General features: G+C 36.8%; 1 protein-coding gene across 7 annotated transcripts in view; it reads right to left on the reverse strand.

Annotated features, from left to right (window-relative positions):
- Positions 1-20,234, reverse strand: part of gapvd1 (GTPase activating protein and VPS9 domains 1) — a 38,499-nt gene extending 18,265 nt beyond the window's left edge. For 3 of the 7 annotated variants that reach the window (XM_061730791.1, XM_061730790.1, XM_061730788.1), the window contains exons 1-10: positions 20,082-20,234; positions 7,772-7,990; positions 6,414-6,681; positions 5,743-6,315; positions 5,577-5,660; positions 5,340-5,474; positions 2,481-2,673; positions 1,851-1,931; positions 1,559-1,579; positions 118-275 (exon numbers count right to left, since the gene is read on the reverse strand). In XM_061730791.1, the coding sequence (XP_061586775.1) occupies positions 118-275; positions 1,559-1,579; positions 1,851-1,931; positions 2,481-2,673; positions 5,340-5,474; positions 5,577-5,660; positions 5,743-6,315; positions 6,414-6,681; positions 7,772-7,962 (1,704 nt within the window). In that variant the 5' untranslated portion in view covers positions 7,963-7,990; positions 20,082-20,234. The remainder of the gene's footprint in view (positions 1-117; positions 276-1,558; positions 1,580-1,850; positions 1,932-2,480; positions 2,674-5,339; positions 5,475-5,576; positions 5,661-5,742; positions 6,316-6,413; positions 6,682-7,771; positions 7,991-20,081) is intronic. The other 4 variants (XM_061730795.1, XM_061730794.1, XM_061730789.1 and 1 more) reach the window with 3 other exon arrangements.
- Positions 20,235-21,354: the final 1,120 nt, after the last annotated feature.

Consider the following 21,354-nt stretch of genomic DNA (forward strand, 5'->3'; position numbering starts at 1 on the left):
CATGATATATATAATGAAAAGGCTTATTCCCCTTTAGTGACAAGAAATGATATAAAACTGAATTTATCACATCATCAACTCCTCTGCAAATGAGTACATTAATTTAAGTCACATTACCTCATTCTCTGACATCATCCCAGGGACAGTCTGAGGACCAGCTCCTAGTGAAATTACCAGCACCTCCTCTGGCATCAGTTCCTGAAGGGACTCTTGGGAGCTTGCCTCTGCCTCCCCCTCCTGGGCTATGTTGCTACGACTACGGCTACGAGCACCTGCTGGTTCAAGGGGATGGATAGGAGAAAAATGTATTATTTTTTAGACTATTAAAGCCACTATTAAAGCTTTACTATGACATAAACCTAAAAAAAAGACAAGCATTTGTTAAAACTAACGGTATAAGCCAAAATACAGAAAATATAAATAAAATAAGACTCATCGTACATGTCAAACCAATGACCATTTGTACTTCCTATTCATTTATGACTTTATTGCATGACATAATCATGTACTTGAAAAATAAATAAATAGTTAAATAAAAATCCTATTATACAGTGATTTGTCACTTTATAAGGATCACACAAAAAAAAATGTTTTAACTACACACTGGCAAAAAATGTTAGTATAAAACAATTGAGATCTTAAATTTGCTCCAAAAATATGCTACATACATTGTTTTCGCAAGAACGGTATACAGAATTAATCAAAGCGATGTAAATAAGAACCTAATAAAAATGTTAAAACACAAGAAACTCCAAAGATAACAAGCTGATGTTAAGAAATGGCCTTTTGTTCAAATCTTAGCAAAGCATAACTTGGTCATTTATTTTCCCTCCCCCCCAAGGAGGAAAAGTGGCTTGCTGAATGAACTGGAACAAATCAATAGCCCCTCTAATTTAACTTTTAGGCATTAATGTACTGGATATATTCTTCAGTTAAGAGTCATTACATATGGTGGGGCCTTGGCTTTCTTGAATTCCATGAAACCCACTTGACTGACCAGAGAGGGGAGGAGAAAAGAAAACATCCAAAATAATGATCATTTTCAGACATGGAACCACATTTGACTTATCCTGGACTGCATTTCCTTCACTTCAAAAGCATGACAAACTCAATAAATACTAGCAATAAATGCTTTGACACATTCTTCACTAATTCTATATCCGACCTACACACTTTTTTAAAGCCCCTTCTGTATTATATTAATGATCAACCTGGAAATCTCAAAATCCATTATAGTATCAGCATATTTACTTTCTCCCTCTGTCTTACACATGTTAGGAGATAATTTACTGGATAAAGAATTTTCTTTGTAATTATTATTTTACTGTATTATCTACTTTATTGTCTTAAAACCTCAGTCCAAAACAACATGCAAAGCACCTATTTGAATTAACCTAATAGTGTCAAATATCGCATTATTGACAGTAAATATAAAGTACTGTAAAAAAGGCACCATATTATGTTGCAGTTGGTTAAATTGTGAATGGTACCCAAAACCACAGGCCAGAACACGGTAAGTGTTATCCTAATTTCTACTTTTTTTTGGTTCTCACTCTACCTTGTAATGAATAGCCAAATTCTGTTGAATGAAAGCATAAAAAGAAAAAAAAAAAAAAAGAAAAAGATTAGTGGAAAAAACATGTTTTGCTCTCGTGAAGAGCCAAAGCACAGGCAAAGCAGGCAAGGTGAGAGCAAATGGGAAGCAGCGGTGCCAGCGGAAAGCATGGTTTCTTTACAGCATGGAGAACTGACTACTGCTCGACAAGTGTTATCTAACGCGCAGCTGGGTGAGACACCGGATACAAGGGTTAGGTTTTCTCCAGCTCAAACTTAACTGATAGGCTACCCACCAAAAGGGGTTACTAATGGAATGTGAGCAGATAGAGTGGTGGTTGTGGGGTCCCAGGATGTTAAGGATGCTAAGTGTTGTCCTGGTCATTCATTGGCAGCACAAAAGAAAAGGAGGACAAGGAAGGAAGTTGGAGAAAGAATAAGAGTATATCTCAATTCAATGCAGTTCAAGTATCAAAATATCAAGTATATTTTGTATATAAATGTCATATGTCAAAATACCCAAAGCACAAGTGGTGTATTTGTAATTATAAGGAACGTTGCTACTCTATAATCTGCCTTGAAAATGCTAATGAAGGCAATCTATGCATCTTTCCATCTACTCCAATTAAAATTAGTTCATTTATATTTGGTAATTTAATTGGTTGTCATTTCTGTAATTGAGCCTCGATCTAGGCCATGCTAATTATCTTCATAACAAGTCGAGAAGTAGCTCATTACCTTCCTAAAAAAACTGAATTTCACCAGCTATGACTACTTAACTCTTCCTGCACGTTGTGTTTCTTGTTGGTCCAAATCTCACACTTGTGTATTCTAATTCTAGTTTCAAACTGACATTTCTACAAAGTTAAATATCTTTCAGCTCAGAATATTAGAAAAATGACGCAGCCAGCAGCTGAAGAAGTTACCTATGGGTAGTCTGTTCTTCTTGTTGGCCGGAGTGGTGGCAGGAGAAAGCTGGGGGGTGTTAGAGGGAGTGAGTTCCAGACTATTACTCTTCATGGTTCGAGATTGAGGCACATTGGCCAGCAGGGTCTCAAGGGCCATGTGCTCTTCCTCTCTGAGGTGGTCCCCTGCCATCACATTCCGAACAAAGTCCACCTACAGAAGAACAGCAAGCCATTCTTTTCAGAATCATCCAAATAAATAAAAAAAAAAAGACAACATATTTTAAAGAACAGCCTGACGGTATTAAAAAATATCCGGAAACACAAGGGCAAAGTCAGCAATTTACAATAAACAGAAGGTTTAAATTTTAGAATGCTTTATTTATTTTTTTTTTTTTTTCTTCATGTATCCAGTTTATCTTTAGATGCAGAAAAATATAAGATTTTTAAGTTTTGGGGGTTTTTTTTTTAAGAAAACATACACTACATACATAAAAACACTGTCAAAATATTGAGCAAGTTGATGCGCAAGTTTTTACCTTTGACACATTTCTGCTGAAATCACATGGACTATGACTTTTCCATTTTCTGCTGAGTGCACAGTTGTAGTGCAACTAAGTGCAAATATTTCATTATTGTAGCCTAATGGAATTTTTCACAAGACTTTACTTCAACATTTATTTTTTTCCTGCAAATTTTACTTTTACCTCAGAGGATTTCCTAGAGAAAATGCATACCGGTACTTTTACTCCAAAACATTTACCCTGAGCATCTTCATTATTTGTTTATGTAAAAATCAAATCCTAAAAACTAACATAGAAGAGTAGTCTTGCATGTCCAGGCACATCACTATGGCAACTGAAAAATATTGATACAATATCAAATTACTGTTAATTTAACCCATCTTGATGCATATCTTCCACTTAATATTAACTGGTTATCACAAGCCTTTCAAATATCTAGATAAGTTTTATTTTTATATTAACCTCCAGTACTAAACCACATTTAAAGCAGAAAATAATTACTTTCAATACTTTGTATAGGAAATATCACATAAGACTAACCAAATATTAATGTTCTAAAAAGTTGAATTTAATTTCTATCAGGCATTTTCAGGTAATAAATAAACTTGTGCCCTTTTACTCTAGCATCATTTCATGTACAAGGCAATTCAAATTGTTTTACATAAAGTTTTTTTTTTTAAATGCATTAAAAAGTAAGAGTTTAAAAAGCTGTAATTAAAGACAGACATTAGTTAAAGAGAATTAAACAAATGAGATGCAAGAAATAAAGGTTGTAGTGCATTGTGGTAGATTACTGAAAAGCAGCAGTAAATAAAAGGTGTTGGGTTTGCTCCACAGTTGAGGAGCATAAAGGCTGAATGCTGCCTCACCATGTTTGGTTCAAAAATGTTTGCTAAACATCTAATAAAATGGGGAAAAAATAAATAGAATTGAGAGGAAAAAGAAGAGAAGAAAAGTATTTCTCATGAAAAAGGTGTGTACACCATGGATTGTTTCCTGGAAACCCAGAGAGGGCTGCATGATATTAGAAAACATTCAATATCACAGTTGAAATCGGCAACATCGATATAACTTTTAAACCAATACGTTAAGTGTATAGTGTAAGAAAGTAACGACTTTCTGCTTTGCAACTAAAACGTGCAATTTCTATTCCAAAATTATTTTACGAAAGTAAGAAAAACAAACAAACGAAAAAAAGTTATTTTCGGATCCATCTGACTGACCAAATATATTAACGTTAAGACACACTACCTTTTTTTTACAATACATTTTTGCTTTAACAATATTGATAAAATATTATTGATACATTTTCATTATACTGTGGAGTCCCAGCACAAAAGGGATTTGTAGTGCATTTTATTTTTTTACTCGGTAGACAGATATTGAACAAGAAAGTATTTCAGTCTTGCGGAAACACACCAGCAACCATTCAAAATAATTGTTACTCATATAAATCTCAGTGTCTTACACTGTTGTGTGGAGGAATGTTGTCCCACTCTTATATATAACACTGCTTCTATCTATTGATGAAGGTTTTTAAACAGCTCTTTTAAGAACCATTCAGGACATTTCAATTTTGTTCAAAGGACTGGCCTTTGACTGAGGCAAATTAACACCTGGGTTATATTCTTTTATATTTCAATCTTTGACAATGACTGGATGATTAGGCTGAAATAACTTTATTATTTGTGTTTTCAAGACTTTCTCTTTTTTCATCATTAGCTACATGGGAGATTATTGTTATTATTTTGCTAGTGTTCTTGTACTGTTGTGTAACCTAATTTCAGTCTTAGCAAGCCATGACATTTGACTTCAGGGTTATGATGGACTTCACTTCAAGACGGATGCTTAACAACAACTACAACTGCTTATCTAAGATCAGTGCTGATGTCCTTCTTGCCTGATATTGTGTTAATACACACCTTCAAGCTCCAGAAAGCAAATTGCCAATATTTTCTGCTTATATAGAGGTAGTCATACTAACTGATAATCAATCAAGTAAATGCAATTAAAAAATGTTCTTTTTCCACAAACTGTTTCTGCATATAGACTTAACTTTTTTTAAATAATGGCAATACGTGGGCAATATGGTGATATGTTGTGTGCTGATGTTCATCTGATGTTTTGTTTTCCAGATCTTAAGACCTTGTAAGAGATATATTTTTTCCAAATATGTGTACTTGCTTATTCAAGACTGTATTTAAATGTTTGAAAAATGAAATAGCGTAAATTAAAAGAAAAAGTTAAGCAAAAAGGACCTCTTAATATTTCTAAACAACCCTTTCTGCACAGACTGATACAGGCATTGAGGTTGCGAAAATGTTACATTTTAAATGTTAAAACGAAGTCAACCTACCAGTGCAAGTAACTGATTATGATTCATATAAACCACAGTCCTACTGAGACCTTCGAGAAGATTCATGGAGGACATGGGAGGGGTCTCAACTGCTCGTCCTCCAATCACCACATCCAGAAAGGCAGAAACACAACTCTGACGAACAGAAACACACAAAAGGTAAATTTATATAACCTCAAAAATCAGGCGCTCAAGCTGGACTAAAAACTTCCTTGGATAACACACACACACACACACCTTATCAAACTTAGACAAACAGCTTTTGCGCCTTGGGTCAGCATCATCATCAGCCATGGCCAGCTGCTGCAAAAGCTGCCCCACCTGTGAAGCAAAGTGCACAACGTCAGTATGCAGTTTAGTGGACCGAATGTTTAAACATACAAAGACAAAACTCATCACTAACCTGCATTAAGTTAAAGCGGGCCACCTCATTGATGGGTGCATCTGATATAATACCATACTGCTCTGGGTTGACTATAGCAGGACAAATGAAGCATGTCAGCAGCAGGTCTGTACACATGGTGCGCACCTCACCAACCTCAAGACGCTCTACGCAGGACAAAGTCTTGTACATCTGGGATACAATCCACCGCAGGCTGTGAGGGAAGCAATAGGTGTTTTGCTTCAAGTAACCAATAAACTTGTTTACCAAAGCCACCAGCTTGGCCTCATTGGCCTCCACAGCTGTCTGCACCCTTTGCTTATAATCCTCGGAGCCTTTCTCTCCGAAGCGCTCCTGCTGGGCTGGAGTAAGCCGCTCTGTCACCTTGGCTGGGTCTGTTTCCAGGTGGTCCTCATCTTCCACCAGCAGCTGCATTATTGGTTCATGTAGGGTGGCAGTAAGAAAGAGCTTGGCTGAATACAAGCCTTCAGAGAAAAGTTTGAAAAGGATGCTGAAAGCACAGGTCCCCCTTCTGAGTAGACGGCGAGGGTTATCACTCTCCTTCAGCTCAAACTCTATCAGGTATCTCAACACCTAGGAGTTGTCAAAGGAAAAAACGAAACATTAACCCGATGAAAGCCTCATTCTGATTCCTATTTTTGTACTAACTAGAAACAGGTAGGATGTCTGACCTGTAGCAAGTAGCTCTCATCTTCCTGCATGATACAGTTGCCATAAAGTGATGTGAAGACTGCATGGATGACACCCTGAGTGTGCTCCTGGTTCAGTCTCTCTCCTGCCACCAGGCAGGATGCAACCAGTCTAGGATTTTCCCTCAACCTGGCCAGGAATTCGCCATAGATTGTTTCCTGGAAACCCAGTGTCTTGTAGCCATCAATAAACTGTGTATCTTCCAGCATTTTGGCATGTTGGCAACACTCGGCTGGGGACGCCTCCGCACTATAAGATAAAGATATTTCTCAGTAATATATTTGTTACAGAAATCTTTTGAACCAACAGCTGCCTTTATTTTACAATTTCTTTTAGTGGCTGAACTTGCATTTGTCCCCTCGAGTTAGTATTAAAGGCGTGCACATTTATTTAAAAAATCCTTATAATACCCTCTTTATAATTTTATCCAATACATATCTAAATGCATGGAGTTAAGTAGGTTTCAAGGTGAATATATTTTATATAGAAAGCCCTAATGCAACCCATTGCAGTCTGTTACAGTTAAGATCCACATGTAATATTACTTTTACAATTTAAATAAAAAAACGTGCAATTCATATTAGTCTTTATCTGCCGTTTCTTGTTGTTCCCTCTGCTAGCTGTATTAGCATCCACAAATACATGATATTGTATTATGTATTAGAGTGTTTTTGTACAGCTTTTTTCAGCTACCGTTGAACTTAACATTTTCACAACTTGTATCCAACATTTGTTCCTTCTTTTGACATACAAATGATTTCCAGAAAATCATCTCAGCATTGTTTGTTGATGTGTTGTATGGTTTTACCTTGCAAGTAGATCTTTAATACTAGGGTCACAAATTTACTTGATTTAAGATCCACAACAAAACCTTAACCATCTTGTATTAATAGATCATGATTTTTGGTATATTGAATCAATAAAGGGTTCTCTGTATCAAAATAATTCTATTTTTAATAATAAAAATGGGTTTCAACTCATATCTTTTAGTCTTTAAACCTCTGGTTAGATATGTTTGTTTCGGTGTTTTTTTTCAAGCATTTGAATGAGTTCAATATGAAAATTAGTTTAAATTACAAGGTTCAATAAAGAAAATAAATAAATACATTTGGTTCTTTATCATCTCCCAACAACATAAACTGTCATTTACTTATGTAGTCTTCTGCTGACAGAGATAAAGAGAATACCTCAAGTATCAAAAACTTTCACATTTCCATTTAAACCAGTTAACATGTCTGTTTATGCATTAGAGAAAGAAAGTTGGAACGATCTGGTCGTAGGCCTGTACTACGTGTTTTAAAAATGCTGTGGGGCCCAGAATTATGATTATGAGCCTGACCTGGTGAGAATGAGACGATCAAGGTTGATCCTCTGCTGCTTAGCGATCCAAGCGGCCCGGTAGAGCCTTTCCGCTGTTTTAAGAACATCACTGTTGAGCCTCTGAATCAACTGCTTTTCTGATGAAACATACAGCCGCTCCTGTTTCAGGTGGTGGGCCAGAGTGTGGATGTCTGGCTTCACCATCTTCATCCGCTAGTTCAGGCACAGAGGTTAACGACTGAAACGGAAAAAGGACAACAAAAAAAAAACAACAAAGAAATAAATTAAGTGCATATTTACAATACATCAAAATCTTAAACAATATTTTACCAAACGGTACATTTGGAAGAGAACAAAACCTACAATATCAAACAGAATTCTTTTACCCATGAAAGTTTACTTGCCCAAAATGCAAGCCTGTGAAAACCGTTGTAAAATACCTTGTGTGACTCTGGTGATGTTTGCTGAAGTCGGAGAAAACAACTCACAACAACACGATCAGGGTTATATCTGATGTTTCAATTCCATAAATCCACAAAGAGGAAGCTTGTGTCTATGGCTGAAAAGATCAGTCAATGAAATTATTAAAATCAATAAAATTGTACTCATTAAGAATGTCTTAGGGGACAAGCAATGTGTCAAATTTAAAAAGAACCATTTCCAAACAGGTGATGTTTTTTGTTGATTTATTTTTTTTGCTCGTCTATTTAGGAGATTTTAAGGCTCTCAGGCAATAAAAAGCTCAGAGGAACTGAGATGAACAGTTCCTCAGAAACTAAAAATGTATTACCACTCAGATTAATTTGCATTAGAAAATAGATGTTATGTTGAGAACTAAGTAAACAGGCTTTCAAATAAGTATTTACTGGCCACGATATATATATATATGTATAGCTGTATGGATGTATGGATGTATACTGTAGATGTATAGATGGCCCCATTTCTGCATTGAGGACAATGGTACCCCGTTATCTTAGTTGTTTTTTTTAACGTGTCGGACGGCTCCAAATCCAATTTTAGTGATCTCTTTAAATTATTATCACCTTTAGCAACACATATTGTCTGTTTTTGTTTTCAATTTAAAATCGTGATAAAAATCAAAATTGTGATCGTAATATGATATTTTTTTTTGAATCATGTTTATATTGGCAATGTTGACATGAAATGAAAACAAGATACATTTTTCTTTCCTTTTTCTTTTCTCTGTACTCGGGCACTAGTTTCTGGTTTCAAAGCTGGCTGCACAGAGAGTCTGTCTGTTCTTTACTCGGATCGAGGATGGGTCTTTTTGATTAGTTTGTATTTCATCGTTTACCAAATGTTGGTTTAAAAATGTATTAGTGTAATCAAACGTCTTTCTGCATGCAGGTTATTGACCTGCAAAGCTTCAATCATGGTATAAATTGAAGCATAGGGGGTTAAAAAAAAAAAAAGGTATTTTGTATTATTCCAACTAACAATGAATGTTTTAGTCAGCCAGTCGCTGATCGCCAGGTGATTTACTACATGCTGACTGATATTGAAAGCAAGGAGAGAAAAAAAAAAAAATAAATCTGTGCTGGCCAAGCTTCAGATTTATTTACATCAGTAGTTAAACTTCTTTCCACGTGCTCAGTTCATTTTTTTAATTAACATATTTGGTGACTTTTTAAACTTAGCTGCATTTAAAATAATCTATGATTTAAAAAGGGAAAGCATAATTTCTTATTTTCATTTTCGGTGCCGTACTTACTGAATACTCATCTGATGCATCCCATTATGTGCATTCAGCGTGCTTCACACACTAGCTCTATGACAGCAGCAAAGTAGTTTTTGTTTCTTTTCAAAAGCTCAAGGGCATGCCGCACATCCTTAAAAAAAATGCAAATCACAGTTTCTTTTCAAGATACGAATAGCCTAAATATAAAATCCAAGATGAGTGCATGAAATTTTTTTTTTATTTACCCGAGTCCTTCATACAAAAGCCTTTTTGTGGTGGGTTGTTAATGCAGGAAAAAGATTTAAGTCTTGAATTAGGGCCATGGACAAAGAATGAAGACTATTCCAGAGAAAACTGCTGGAGTGTGAGAATGAGAGTAGGGGTGCAATGATTAGTTGACGTTGTGGACAAAAATCTATAATAGTCACCAACCAATTTAATTGTTGGCAAAAAAAAAAAAAAACTAGGCTAGGATTTGTGAGAACTCACTTTGTCGATCAATCCAACATCCTGGATGATTTCAATCAATGGAAAAAAAGACAACTGCAAAACATAGAATGCTTCACACAACAGCAGCCTGAGAAGTCGCATTTTAGAGCTTCAAGAGGAAATGCAGAGACTCCAGCTGGCCAACCAACCCACAGCCTCAGAGAGCCCAGATACACTCAAACTGAGCGAACTGTGGAAACAACTAACGCTGCTGGAGTGTGGAAAAGGACAACATTGGGATACAAGGAAAGATTGACCAGAGAACGGGAATGTTTGAGAAGGAGCCATCACAGGGACTGACGTGGCAAACGCTTCAGGAGGTGAGGATCAAGCTGCGAAATGAGAAGAAAATGTTGGAGCAGAAGAAGCAAAATTAGAAAGAAGAGCAGAGAAAAGTTGAAGACAAGAACAGACAGCTCCAGAAAGAGAAGGAACAGCTAGTAAATTACATGAATAAGATCCTGGAAGAGACGAAAAGACAGGCTGAAGAGTCAAAAGAGAAAATGAGAAGGAGAACACTTATTTGGTGGAGCAGAAAGAAAAACTGAAGCTTGAGAAAAACTAGATGTTGGAGACAAATGAAAGAACATCAAAAAGACATGGAAAAACTTAGAGGTAAAGATAGATTTGGAGAATCGGGAGAGAACTGAGATGGAGAAAATTAAGAAGAGAGTGGAATGAAATGATAAAAAAACTAAAGATAGTGCAGAAATCTGCAGCAAAAGATCAACATGTTACAGAAAAATCTGGAGCTGGGAAAACACAAATCTGTAACATCAAAGGAAAAAATGGGGCAAGAACACAAATGACTTCAGATATAGAAGATGAAACTGCAGCAGGAGTTCACAAAGTTAGAAGACGACAAGAGACAACTGGAAAAGGTTAGAGGAACCATGGAAACTTGGGGATCCAAGGTAAAACTGTATGTAAACATGAAAAGACTCCTAAAGATAAAGAAGAAACTGCAGTGGCAGCTGAAGAACTTGGAGACGGGCAGGACTAGAAGATGACAAAAAAAATACAGAAATCTATAATGGGTCAATCCAAGGTAATAAAAGCTGCAGTTAGAGTTCACAAATTTCAAAGAATAAAGGTTTGGTGATACAACGAAAGAGCATTAAACTGCAGAAGAACCACCATGGAGAAGACAAGAATGCAAGATAACCAAAATTCAGTAGTATAATAAGACTACGTCACATTCTGGTGGCTGTTTGTTGCTGCTGCTTTAATAAATGAAAAAATAAACAATTTTACATTCAGTTGTTCTGATACCAATTTTTTCCTTTCAGGTACCGATTCTGATACTTGGAGTTTAGGTTTAAGCAAAATATTGAGTACTGATTCAATACCAGTGTTAAACTATATGAACAAATTAAACAATTATTGTTTCAATCATCATTAATTAAAAAAGATGCCACAAATGCCTGGAACAAAAAGCATTATATGTTCACATTTGAACACATTGGAAGTTTAAATGTCTGTCAGAAAGCTGATTTTCTTATTTTATCAGATGTGACATCTGTTCAGTCAGTTACCGTAAATTTTTCTGACCTGGGAAACTATCCAAGTCCAAATATTCAATTAAAATGGTGAAAGTGTTTCTGATAGAGTACATTTGGTTACCAAGAATGCCAACAGATTCAATAATCTCATCCAATGTTAGTGGAAAGGAGCTGGATTCTCCAACAGTGGAGTGGCAGAGGAGGATGTTGAACTGATCAGAGCAGTATTGCACAACACTTCACATTCACAGGAGCACCTCACTCATCTCTCCACGCTGACAGCCATCATTCCTGCCAGCGGCCATCAATCTGCTCACCTCTTCCCTCTGACAATGTATCTACTGATTGATTCCTTTTTCGTCATGTACATCATCTGACAACTTTTCTGATCATAATTTATACTCATATCACATGTGAATTACCTGCTGTGAACACCTGCAACAGCTGAAAATCAGGACCTCTCCACTGCACTCCTCTTATGCAGCATCTGCAACTGTGCGAGTGATGCCAGGACCCACCTGAGCAGGTGATCCGGATTTGGCGTTGGATATAATCTGCTTGTGTACAAGGCTTAATGTGGTGTTAATCCGGCTGTTTAAAGGCTCATACGTGCTCCCTTTCATATGTAAATAGGCACGTCTATTTCAAGCATTGTCATCGTTGGCGCTCTCATACTACCATGCGTCTTTTATGCTGCCTTGGTTGTTAAATCAATTTATCAACTAGTGAGCAGTGCCAAGAACAAAGTTAAATATACCATTTCAATATCTGCATTGACTGATTATTGACAGATTATTTTCCAGACCGATAATCATTGTTTGTTTTTTTTTTTCTTTAATTTTTTTGGCGTAATAAAATACATTCAGAAAGGTTGAATGTCTTGGTTGTCCTCTATTCACAATGCAGAAAGACAAAATGTATTCCTTGCAAGTAATCAGGGACTTTTGTCCTTTCAGTTGACTTTCCCAGAAAGTTTGGCTGTATCATTCCATATGGGATGGATCATTTTTTTGAAAGGGGTTATTAGTTCCTCTTGTGTCAGATATTCTTCTAGCTGTAGTTGTCAGTCAGGAATATTGGAGTTCCTCTAACCACCGCTAAAGTTCAACTCCCAACACATCACTCTCCACCTGTGTTGCCAGATATACGATAATTATCATATTTGTATAAATTTTGGAATGAATGTATGAATTGGAAGTGTACAATAATTTCACAATCTCCCTCAAAAAGCGAGTATTTCTTCACTATAGAGGGTATGCATTGACGTCACTTTCCCACTGGACCACGCCCCCTTACTCGCACTGAGTGGCAAAAATGGCTGCAACTAGTCTATATTATTCGTATTTGGATTCAGCAATTTATTCGTAATTGATCTGGTGTTTTATCACATTTATTTCATCTTCACTTTCTCTCTCATACAGACACGCCTCCTAGCCACACTCGTTTTTCATTTGCTGTTGTTGTAGCGTACAAAAATGTTATGCTAAATACGATAGTTCCAGGCTCTCTGTACAATAATTTGGTTTTGGGTATCTAGTTATACTGTTCTCCGCTAGATGGACGTCTATGTTAAAATGTACAACTTTAACAACAGAAATAAACATTTACACAGTCTGATCCAAAAGAAAAAGAAATCGCTTTTTCTCTCAAAAATCTTTGGCAGTGTTCCTTTAAGGCAGGGGTGGCCAACCCTGGTCCTCAAGAGCCACACTCCTGCATGTTTTAGATGTTACCCTGCTTCAACACACCATGATACAAGTACCTGTGTCATCAACAGAATTGTGCAGACCTGGATGACAAGCTAATTAGGACCATTAATTAGAATCAGGTGTGCTGAAGCAGGGTAACATCTAAGGCCACGTTTACACGTAGCCGGGTATTTACAAAAACGGATATTTTCCCCTCTCCGTTTTCAAAAATATCCTCGTTTACACGGACCCGCATGAAAACGTTGTTAACGTCATGCCAGCCAATCAGAATCCTGGAAAAAACATCAACAAATGACATGTGTAACTTCCAGGCTGATTTATGGTTCCACGTTACACCAACGCAGAGTTGACGGCGTAGGGTACGCGGCGACGCACACCATACGGCGCGCATCGCCGCGTACCCTACGCCGTAGGCTCTGCGTCGATTTAACGCGGGACCATAATTCAGGCTTTACTTCCAAGACGGAACGAGAGTCTGAGAAAATTTAAAACAGGTAAAATAAAAGAAAATATTGACGGTGGCCAAACAAATTGTAAACACAGGTCGCACTCATGACGCTGCTGGTGACGTTTCTGTCGCATAATGTGACGTAAATCTCTGTTTTCCTCCGTTTCTCTGTTTAGACGCAAACGTGAAAAGAGTTTTTGAAAATCTCCACTTTGGCCGGAGTTTTCAGAAATGATCGTTTTTGGGGGCTTTGACCTCCGTTTTCGTGTAAACGAACGGCCAAAACGCATGAAAACGCCTCCGTTTTTGCCCCGTGTAAACGGGGCCTAAAACATGCAGGAGTGTGGCTCTCGAGGACCAGGGTTGGCCACCCCTGCTTTAAGGCTTTTTTTTTTTTAACCTTACAGGTCGCTTTTCTAAATGACTGTATCCACAATTGTCTGTATCCTCACTTGGAAAAAGTGAGATGGCAATAGATGGATGAAAAAAAATAAAAAGATTTTTTTTTTTTTTTTTTTTTAAACACAATTTTTATCCATGTTTTTGGTTGATCGGCCTTGACATTTCTGATAAGTTGCAGAAATGGCAATTGCCATATTAGCATTGTTTCCAATGTTTGCATTCCCTTCATTTCATTATTTTACTCTATTTTATTGCCTTTTGACAGACTCTCACAATGCAACTGATGCTGCAAGCAATAACAGATGGGAAATTACACTTTTAAAATCCCATCAAAGAAAATAATTAAACCCTGCAACATGAAGGAGCATCGGGTGTTATAAAATATAAGACAAAATGTTGATAGAAACAAACCCACTTATCCAACTTCTTTCATAAGAAAACTAAATAAGGGGTGATGAGAATATCCTATTAATAGTAAAGCAAAAAAAAAAAACAGCAAAGAGTTTCAACTTCCCACTTCCAATCTACAGTGGATGGAACATGATTTAAAGCTGTGGGTGGAGATAAAGATGAGGAAGCTGGATAACTCTACTCTCTGACGTAATGGAGCCCCACAAACGTGGAAGGCTCACTGAATGACATACTTTCATATCCAAGCACAAAGTTCAAGAGTTTTGTTCATTTTTACAGTTTTTAAACTAGTGCTCATCCTGCACAAAAAAAGGCACAATTAGTTTTCCCTCATAAATGTTTTCTTTACTTAACAACTTAGAACTCTGCAATTTATTGTTCTAATCTTTTTTACTTTATTTGTAAAATTGGTTGACAACATATAATGTTACATTTCTTGACAACTGATGTCATTCAAAACTTTTGAGTGACATCTGATCAAAATTTGTGCGCAGTCCTCATGGAAAGTTCTGAGAGTCATGATATTGACTAATGTATTAGTAATGAATGGTGAACTTCTCCTCTTTAAATGTTGTATAGGTTGGGCTTTATACTCATGGTTCACTTCCACAACTATCTCAAATTAGCACATTCCCCACATAGAAGTGAAAAAGCAAACAGGCAAGTGGTTAACAGTGGTTAGTACTGCCATTTTTTGGTGCCATAATAAAATCCACAGAATCGCAGTACCTGGTGAGTCAGTCTCAGAGAGCACTGAGGAACTCTGAAGCAGAAGAGAAACCAAACAACAGACAGTGAGAGGAAAGGCATAATCTGTAACTTTGTGAGTTCTCTGTGACAATGTTCATAGTCTGCCAGTCAATACTGTTAAGATGAGTCAGACATGGACCAATTGTTTAACCAGAGAAAATGGACAAGCATTACAATCACAAAAACATTAGGGGGATGAAAGACAAGACAAAGAAAAGATGGAACAAGTCCATCTCCTAAGTTATGTAAAGAGGAAGCTTAGCATTGTTTTAGAGATGTACTTTGTACACAAAACTGGGTATTATCACAAACTCAGAGTAAAAGTGTTTGGAACATAGCCCACTCCACCTACTACACGATCCCACACAAACACAGAACAACCAACGGAACAAAGTGTTTTTTATAGCTATCTGAAGGATTTCACTTTCTACAAAAGGCATTTGTGACTATTCAGTAAGCATCATCTTCACAATTACCTTTCTGATCATTTCTTACACTTCTCAACATACTGAGAGAGTAAATATGGGGATTTGTACCTCAGTCGCCCTATATATCCAGAGTCACAACACTGTTTCTAGTCTCTCAAGATTAAAGAAGTAAACACATTAAGTGCCTGGTCAGACTTTTAGGGATGATTTAGGCTCTTAGCTGGGGGGAGGTTAGGGACAAAACTCTCTTACCTTCCCCATAAATACTTACCTACATTGCTTGGGAATCAAAACTCGCAAACATATGTTTGCAGGCCATTTTCTCAAGCCCTTAAGACTCCACTAATGCAAAGGAAGGTTTGATGTGAATTTAGAAACAATAATTTTAAAAAAGAGACAGTATTCAACTGTTTTCTCCAAATCTTGAGCTGATTACGGGGCCATTTTATTTTGCTAGAAATGAAAATAAACACAACTGCTTCAGACTTCTATATAGAGGTTTAATAATTCTCCAGTAAAGGAATTACAGTCATCTTATATAATTGTTTACACAATTGATCTTCTTATCATTGTTACTCATCCTAAAATAGAAAAGTCAAACATTTCTGAACTTAAAATAAAGAGCTGCATTTGTTGTATGAGTATAACAGCTAACATTGCAAGAATAATTTGTATATGATTGATTATAGCTCTTAAAAGGGAGAAAAATTGACATCCATCAAATCAGAATGAGCCAGTTAAATCTGAAAACTGGAATCGGTCATGAAAGCTGTTCCTTTTCTAAAACAATATACATGTTACTCTGATTTCAAACTTAATTTTTCTTTCTTCATACTTATTGGATTTTAACAAATACTGAAATTAGTACCCCTCACTCACAAAAGATCTCCATCTTTATTTTGTTGGGGTTTTTTTACACTGTCATTAAGGCGCATCTATGCGTATCTGGTGGCAGTCATATAACATAGGCATGACAAATCAGGACAGGATTCACAATTAGACAAGAGCAAAACACAAATCAACGCAACCATGTCATTATTTCCCAGTACTTTCAATTTTGTTCATCCACATTAAACTACAGCAGTTGCATCTCCAGCCAGTCAAAAATGTCTCCTTGTTTGAGGGTTGAATTCATCAGAGCATTGTGGATGCCTGGGACAATCATAACAGAAGTTATGTAATTTCCTGGCAAGACATGATTATATCTGTATTATGATTAAATAAAGTCCTGTTGACTAAGCTTCAGATAAAGCTGACTTAGTTTTTTCAACACAATGTTAAAACTTGAGCGATTTGCCCATAGGCATGTGCCCCAATATTCATCTGCTTGTAATCTTATATTGGAGTTTTAACAAGCTGACAAATGCTGATAATTTGAAATAAAAGTAACATGAAAAGAATTATTTTCCCCCTCTAAAAAACAACAAAAAAGCTGTGTAAAACAAAACAAATTCCAATTTCCAAAATAAAAGTTGAATAATATGGTGTGTGGGTTTCTGGAGCACAGTGTGCTCATCATCGCTTGTGCAGCATCAAAAAGAGTGTACCAGAGAGTGAATGTTGAAGAGTGAAAAACTACTTAGATGCAGCATCTTTGACTGTCTCATGATGACAAGGCGGACTAAAGCAGGAAGCAAACTACTGGGTAAGATTATGATTATGGCAACAGATAATTAATGATGAATCTCTAGGTCCTCGTGAGCTGCTTGCACACTTAGGACCTAAGAGAACCACTGCACTTAATTTTTTTAGAAAATAAAGATTTCTATTACTTCAATGCTAAGAAGAATAATGTCTTTGCATCATCAAGCATGGCTAGCAGCGTTTATGTGGCCATGTCAAAAAGACCTGGTAATTTGTAAACATCTTCAGGGCGTAGCAGACAGGACCTCATATAGGTGAAAACATCCACTGTTTCCACTGTACTGGGCTGCTCACGCCAAGAACTATAACAATAGTAGAGTGCCCACCACACAGAATAGTAATGTTCAATGGGGCAAAGATCATGCTGCCCGGTGCAGCTGCATCCAGGGCTCCAAAATTAACTTCAATGGTTTGCTACAACTACTCTATGCCGCACGGAAAACATGGGTTCAACAGACCTCACAAAGATGTACAGAAAGTAGAGAGTTTATCACTCAAAATAGGTTGTATTCACTTTCTTTATATTTATTTCCTTATAAAGCATTTAAAGGAGCAGTCAAATGAAAAAACTCAAATGTATCAAGTCAAATGAAAAACAAGGACGTAACACTGCAGAAAAACTTTAAAATTTGTGTTTCAGAAATGAGAAAAACTCCCCAAATATAGCAAGAACCTGCAGCAATGACAGACAAGACTGTAAAGTTCATTGTCTTGTCACATTTTATGTCTGCTAAAAGAAGTGCAAGCTACCTGCTTTACATCTGACATTTTAACCTCCAATGTGTTCAAATGTCAAAACTTAAATTTCTTTTTGTTTTACATATTTGTGGCTGCTCTTTAATTCCATTAAAACATCCCATCAGGGCCGAAGTCTGCTTGGCAGTGCGTTTTATAATTGATTCACTGCTCTGTATTGGTATATGTAGGAGCTGATAGAAATTGATTATAAAAGGGTAGGCGTAATTAGTCCATGGGCCAGACCAGATGTCAGTACCACTCCAGGTGACAAAACCTGCTTATAATTTTTGAAAAGATCCATGTCTGTAGATGATATTTTGGTATGATAACCCTTCCTGAGTGGCAGCTGTATCAGAGTTATCAGCTCATGAAGTTCAGAAAATTACATTTTAGATGCTGGTGCATATCCTGGTTTAGACTCTTGTACAGGATATCTGTAAAAGTTTCACAATATTGTCTTTGGTATCATTTTAAAGGGGTCCTGTGAGTATTCCAGTTTTTGTATTTTGTGTCTGTTGTTCCTAGATGACACAGGGCTAAACGATAGTATATCATTTAGGTGAAATTTGTGTAAAAATGTGTGTTGTTTATAGTTTAAAGAGCTTCAGTGACCTCTGTGTTGGTCAGAAAAATGCACATCTTAGCTTGAATGAATGCTTTAAAGGCCCCCTTTAAAATGACACCAAAGACAATATAGTGAAACATTGACAGATATTGTGTACATGAGTCTAAACCAGGATATTCACCAGCATCTAAAATGTAATTTTCTGAAGGGGGTGGATAACGTCATGAGCTTCCTATACTACCAACATGTGGAATTCCTTACCGACAGCCATAAAAGAGAGCAAATCCCTAATCTCCTTCAAATCTGCCCTAAAAAGCCACCTACAGGAGGCTGCTACTCGTAACTGGGAATAATCAAAGCCTCTACTGCACATCCCGCTGTTCCTTCTGATTATTGTTTCTTGTTTTTTGTTTTGTTTTCTATTACCTAGCTTATTCTATTTGTATCATCACCTTTTTAGTCTCTCTCGGTGCAAAATAACAGTAATTCCCCACTTTTCTTTCTTTTTTTTTTTACAATCTTCCCTACAAAGTACTGCTTCTTACCTGTATGTCATTCAATGTTATATGAGTTAAAAAAAAAGCTCTCCAATATAAACAAGTGTAATGCTTTCTTGGAATAATGCCTTTTAGTTGACTTTGTATCAGCGAATCTGTACTGTCATGAAACTGTACCTGATCCTATGCAATTTTTCTAATAAATTCTTCAATCAATCAATCACTCAAAATCAGCTGATAACTTTGATACAGCTGCCACTCAGGAAGGGTTATCATAACAAAATATCATCTATAGACATGGATATTTTCAAAAATCATAATTAAGTTTTGTCACCTTGAGTGGTACTGACAAGTGAAATTTTGGGCTCTGGCCCATGGACTAAATAAGCTAAGCTTCAGCCTACACTTTTTTTTCGTTCTTTCTTTTGTATTTGAATTCTTAATTTGGAAATTATAGAAATAAACAAACCCACCCACATATCAACAGAATTGAATGCAGGTTTCCTAAATGACCGGGCTGTGCCAGAGTGGCTCAGGACCGGCCGTGATTTTTATTTTAACATGACCATTGTGGCTCAACATAAAACTTTATGATGTCCTTCATTTAACGACACATTGAACAACCAAGATTCAGTCAGCCGATCAAAGGGGTAACGTTGGCATCAAGTCATGCCTCCCCTCCTTGATATTGTAATGTGTCTGATATCAGCACCGGACGAGGTTGTGGCTAATAAAATAACCTGCGGCAGAACTAAGTGCAGCTAGCGCTGTGAGGGGAACTCTAGCTATTCTAACTACATGCTCCCTTCGCAGCTGTGGAGAAGAAGCAGGCTTTGCAGTGATTTTGAGGAGTAATCTGGCGAACTGGTTAACACGGCAGCAGCCCGCCAAGGTAACATAATTAAGAGTTATCAGCAGTTACCAATCAAGCGACACACGCTAACCACTCGCTAGCTGGTTAGCCGCGTTAGCTTAGCTTTAGATTACAAAATCTGTAAAGCCCAAACGTGATTAATAATACATGCTAACGTAAGGTGGGAGACTTACCAAATTCAAACTGGCCTGTACGCGTTGTTGACCTCTTCTCTGATTACAGCCGATCATGAAATGTCTCGACAGGGAGGAATAGTTTGTTGGCGCTTTGCGGCGTGAAGCTGCTAAAGCGAACCGTCTTGTCATTCGCTGTCATCACGAGAGGACCTGCGGAACACGCATGCGCACAAACACTGTTATTATTGTTAAAGGGAGATTTCGCTCTAAAATAAATGACAAACAAAAGGACCAGACTATTTACAGGACTGTCTCAGAAAATTAGAATATTGTGATAAAGTTCTTTATTTTCTGTAATGCAATTTAAAAAAACAAAAAATGTCATACATTCTGGATTCATTACAAATCAACTGAAATATTGCAAGCCTTTTATTATTTTAATATTGCTGATTATGGCTTACAGTTTAAGATTAAGATTCCCAGAATATTTTAATTTTTTGAGATAGGATATTTGAGTTTTCTTAAGCTGTAAACCATGATCAGCAATATTAAAATAATAAAAGGCTTGCAATATTTCAGTTGATTTGTAATGAATCCAGAATGTATGACATTTTTGCTTTACAGAAAATAAAGAACTTTATCACAATATTCTAATTTTCTGAGACAGTCCTGTATGTAATACAAAAAGTACGTTGTAGTTTCAAACAAGACGTAAAATTAGCGCACATGCTCTGTATTACAAAGGCAAGGCAAGGCAAGGCAAGTATAGCACAATTCAACACAAGGTAATTATACTATACTACTGTCATTTAGCAGACGCTTTTATCCAAAGCGACTTACAGAACAAAGTGCTTTACATCAACATTAAAAGCGGCAAGATACAATTAAACAGTAAATAACAAATACAATGAAATAAAATGATAAGAAAAGCGGCAAAATAATAAAAAGGGCAAGTTGTTAAAAAGTAAGGGCAGTAGAGTACAGCAGGTAAGTATTTAATTTAAGAGTACGCTTCAGTAAACAGTAATGTTTTTAGGCCTGATTTAAAGGAGCTGACAGTTGGAGCAGACCTCAGGTCTACAGGAAGTTTGTTCCACCGGTGAGGAGCAGAATAACTGAACGCTGCCTCACCTTGCTTGGTTCTGGTTCTTGGGAACAACAAACCAGATCCAGATGACCTAAGGCAGGGGTCTTCAACCCTGGTCCTCGGGACTCCCTGTCCTGCATGTTTTAGATGTTGCCTTGCATCATCACACCTAATGGTCGTCATCAGCTTGTCATCAAGGTCTGCACGAGTCTGTTAATGACACAGTCATTTTTATCAGGGTGT

This window comes from Cololabis saira, chromosome 9 (assembly GCF_033807715.1).
Source record: "Cololabis saira isolate AMF1-May2022 chromosome 9, fColSai1.1, whole genome shotgun sequence".
In the NCBI taxonomy this organism is placed as follows: domain Eukaryota; kingdom Metazoa; phylum Chordata; class Actinopteri; order Beloniformes; family Belonidae; genus Cololabis; species Cololabis saira.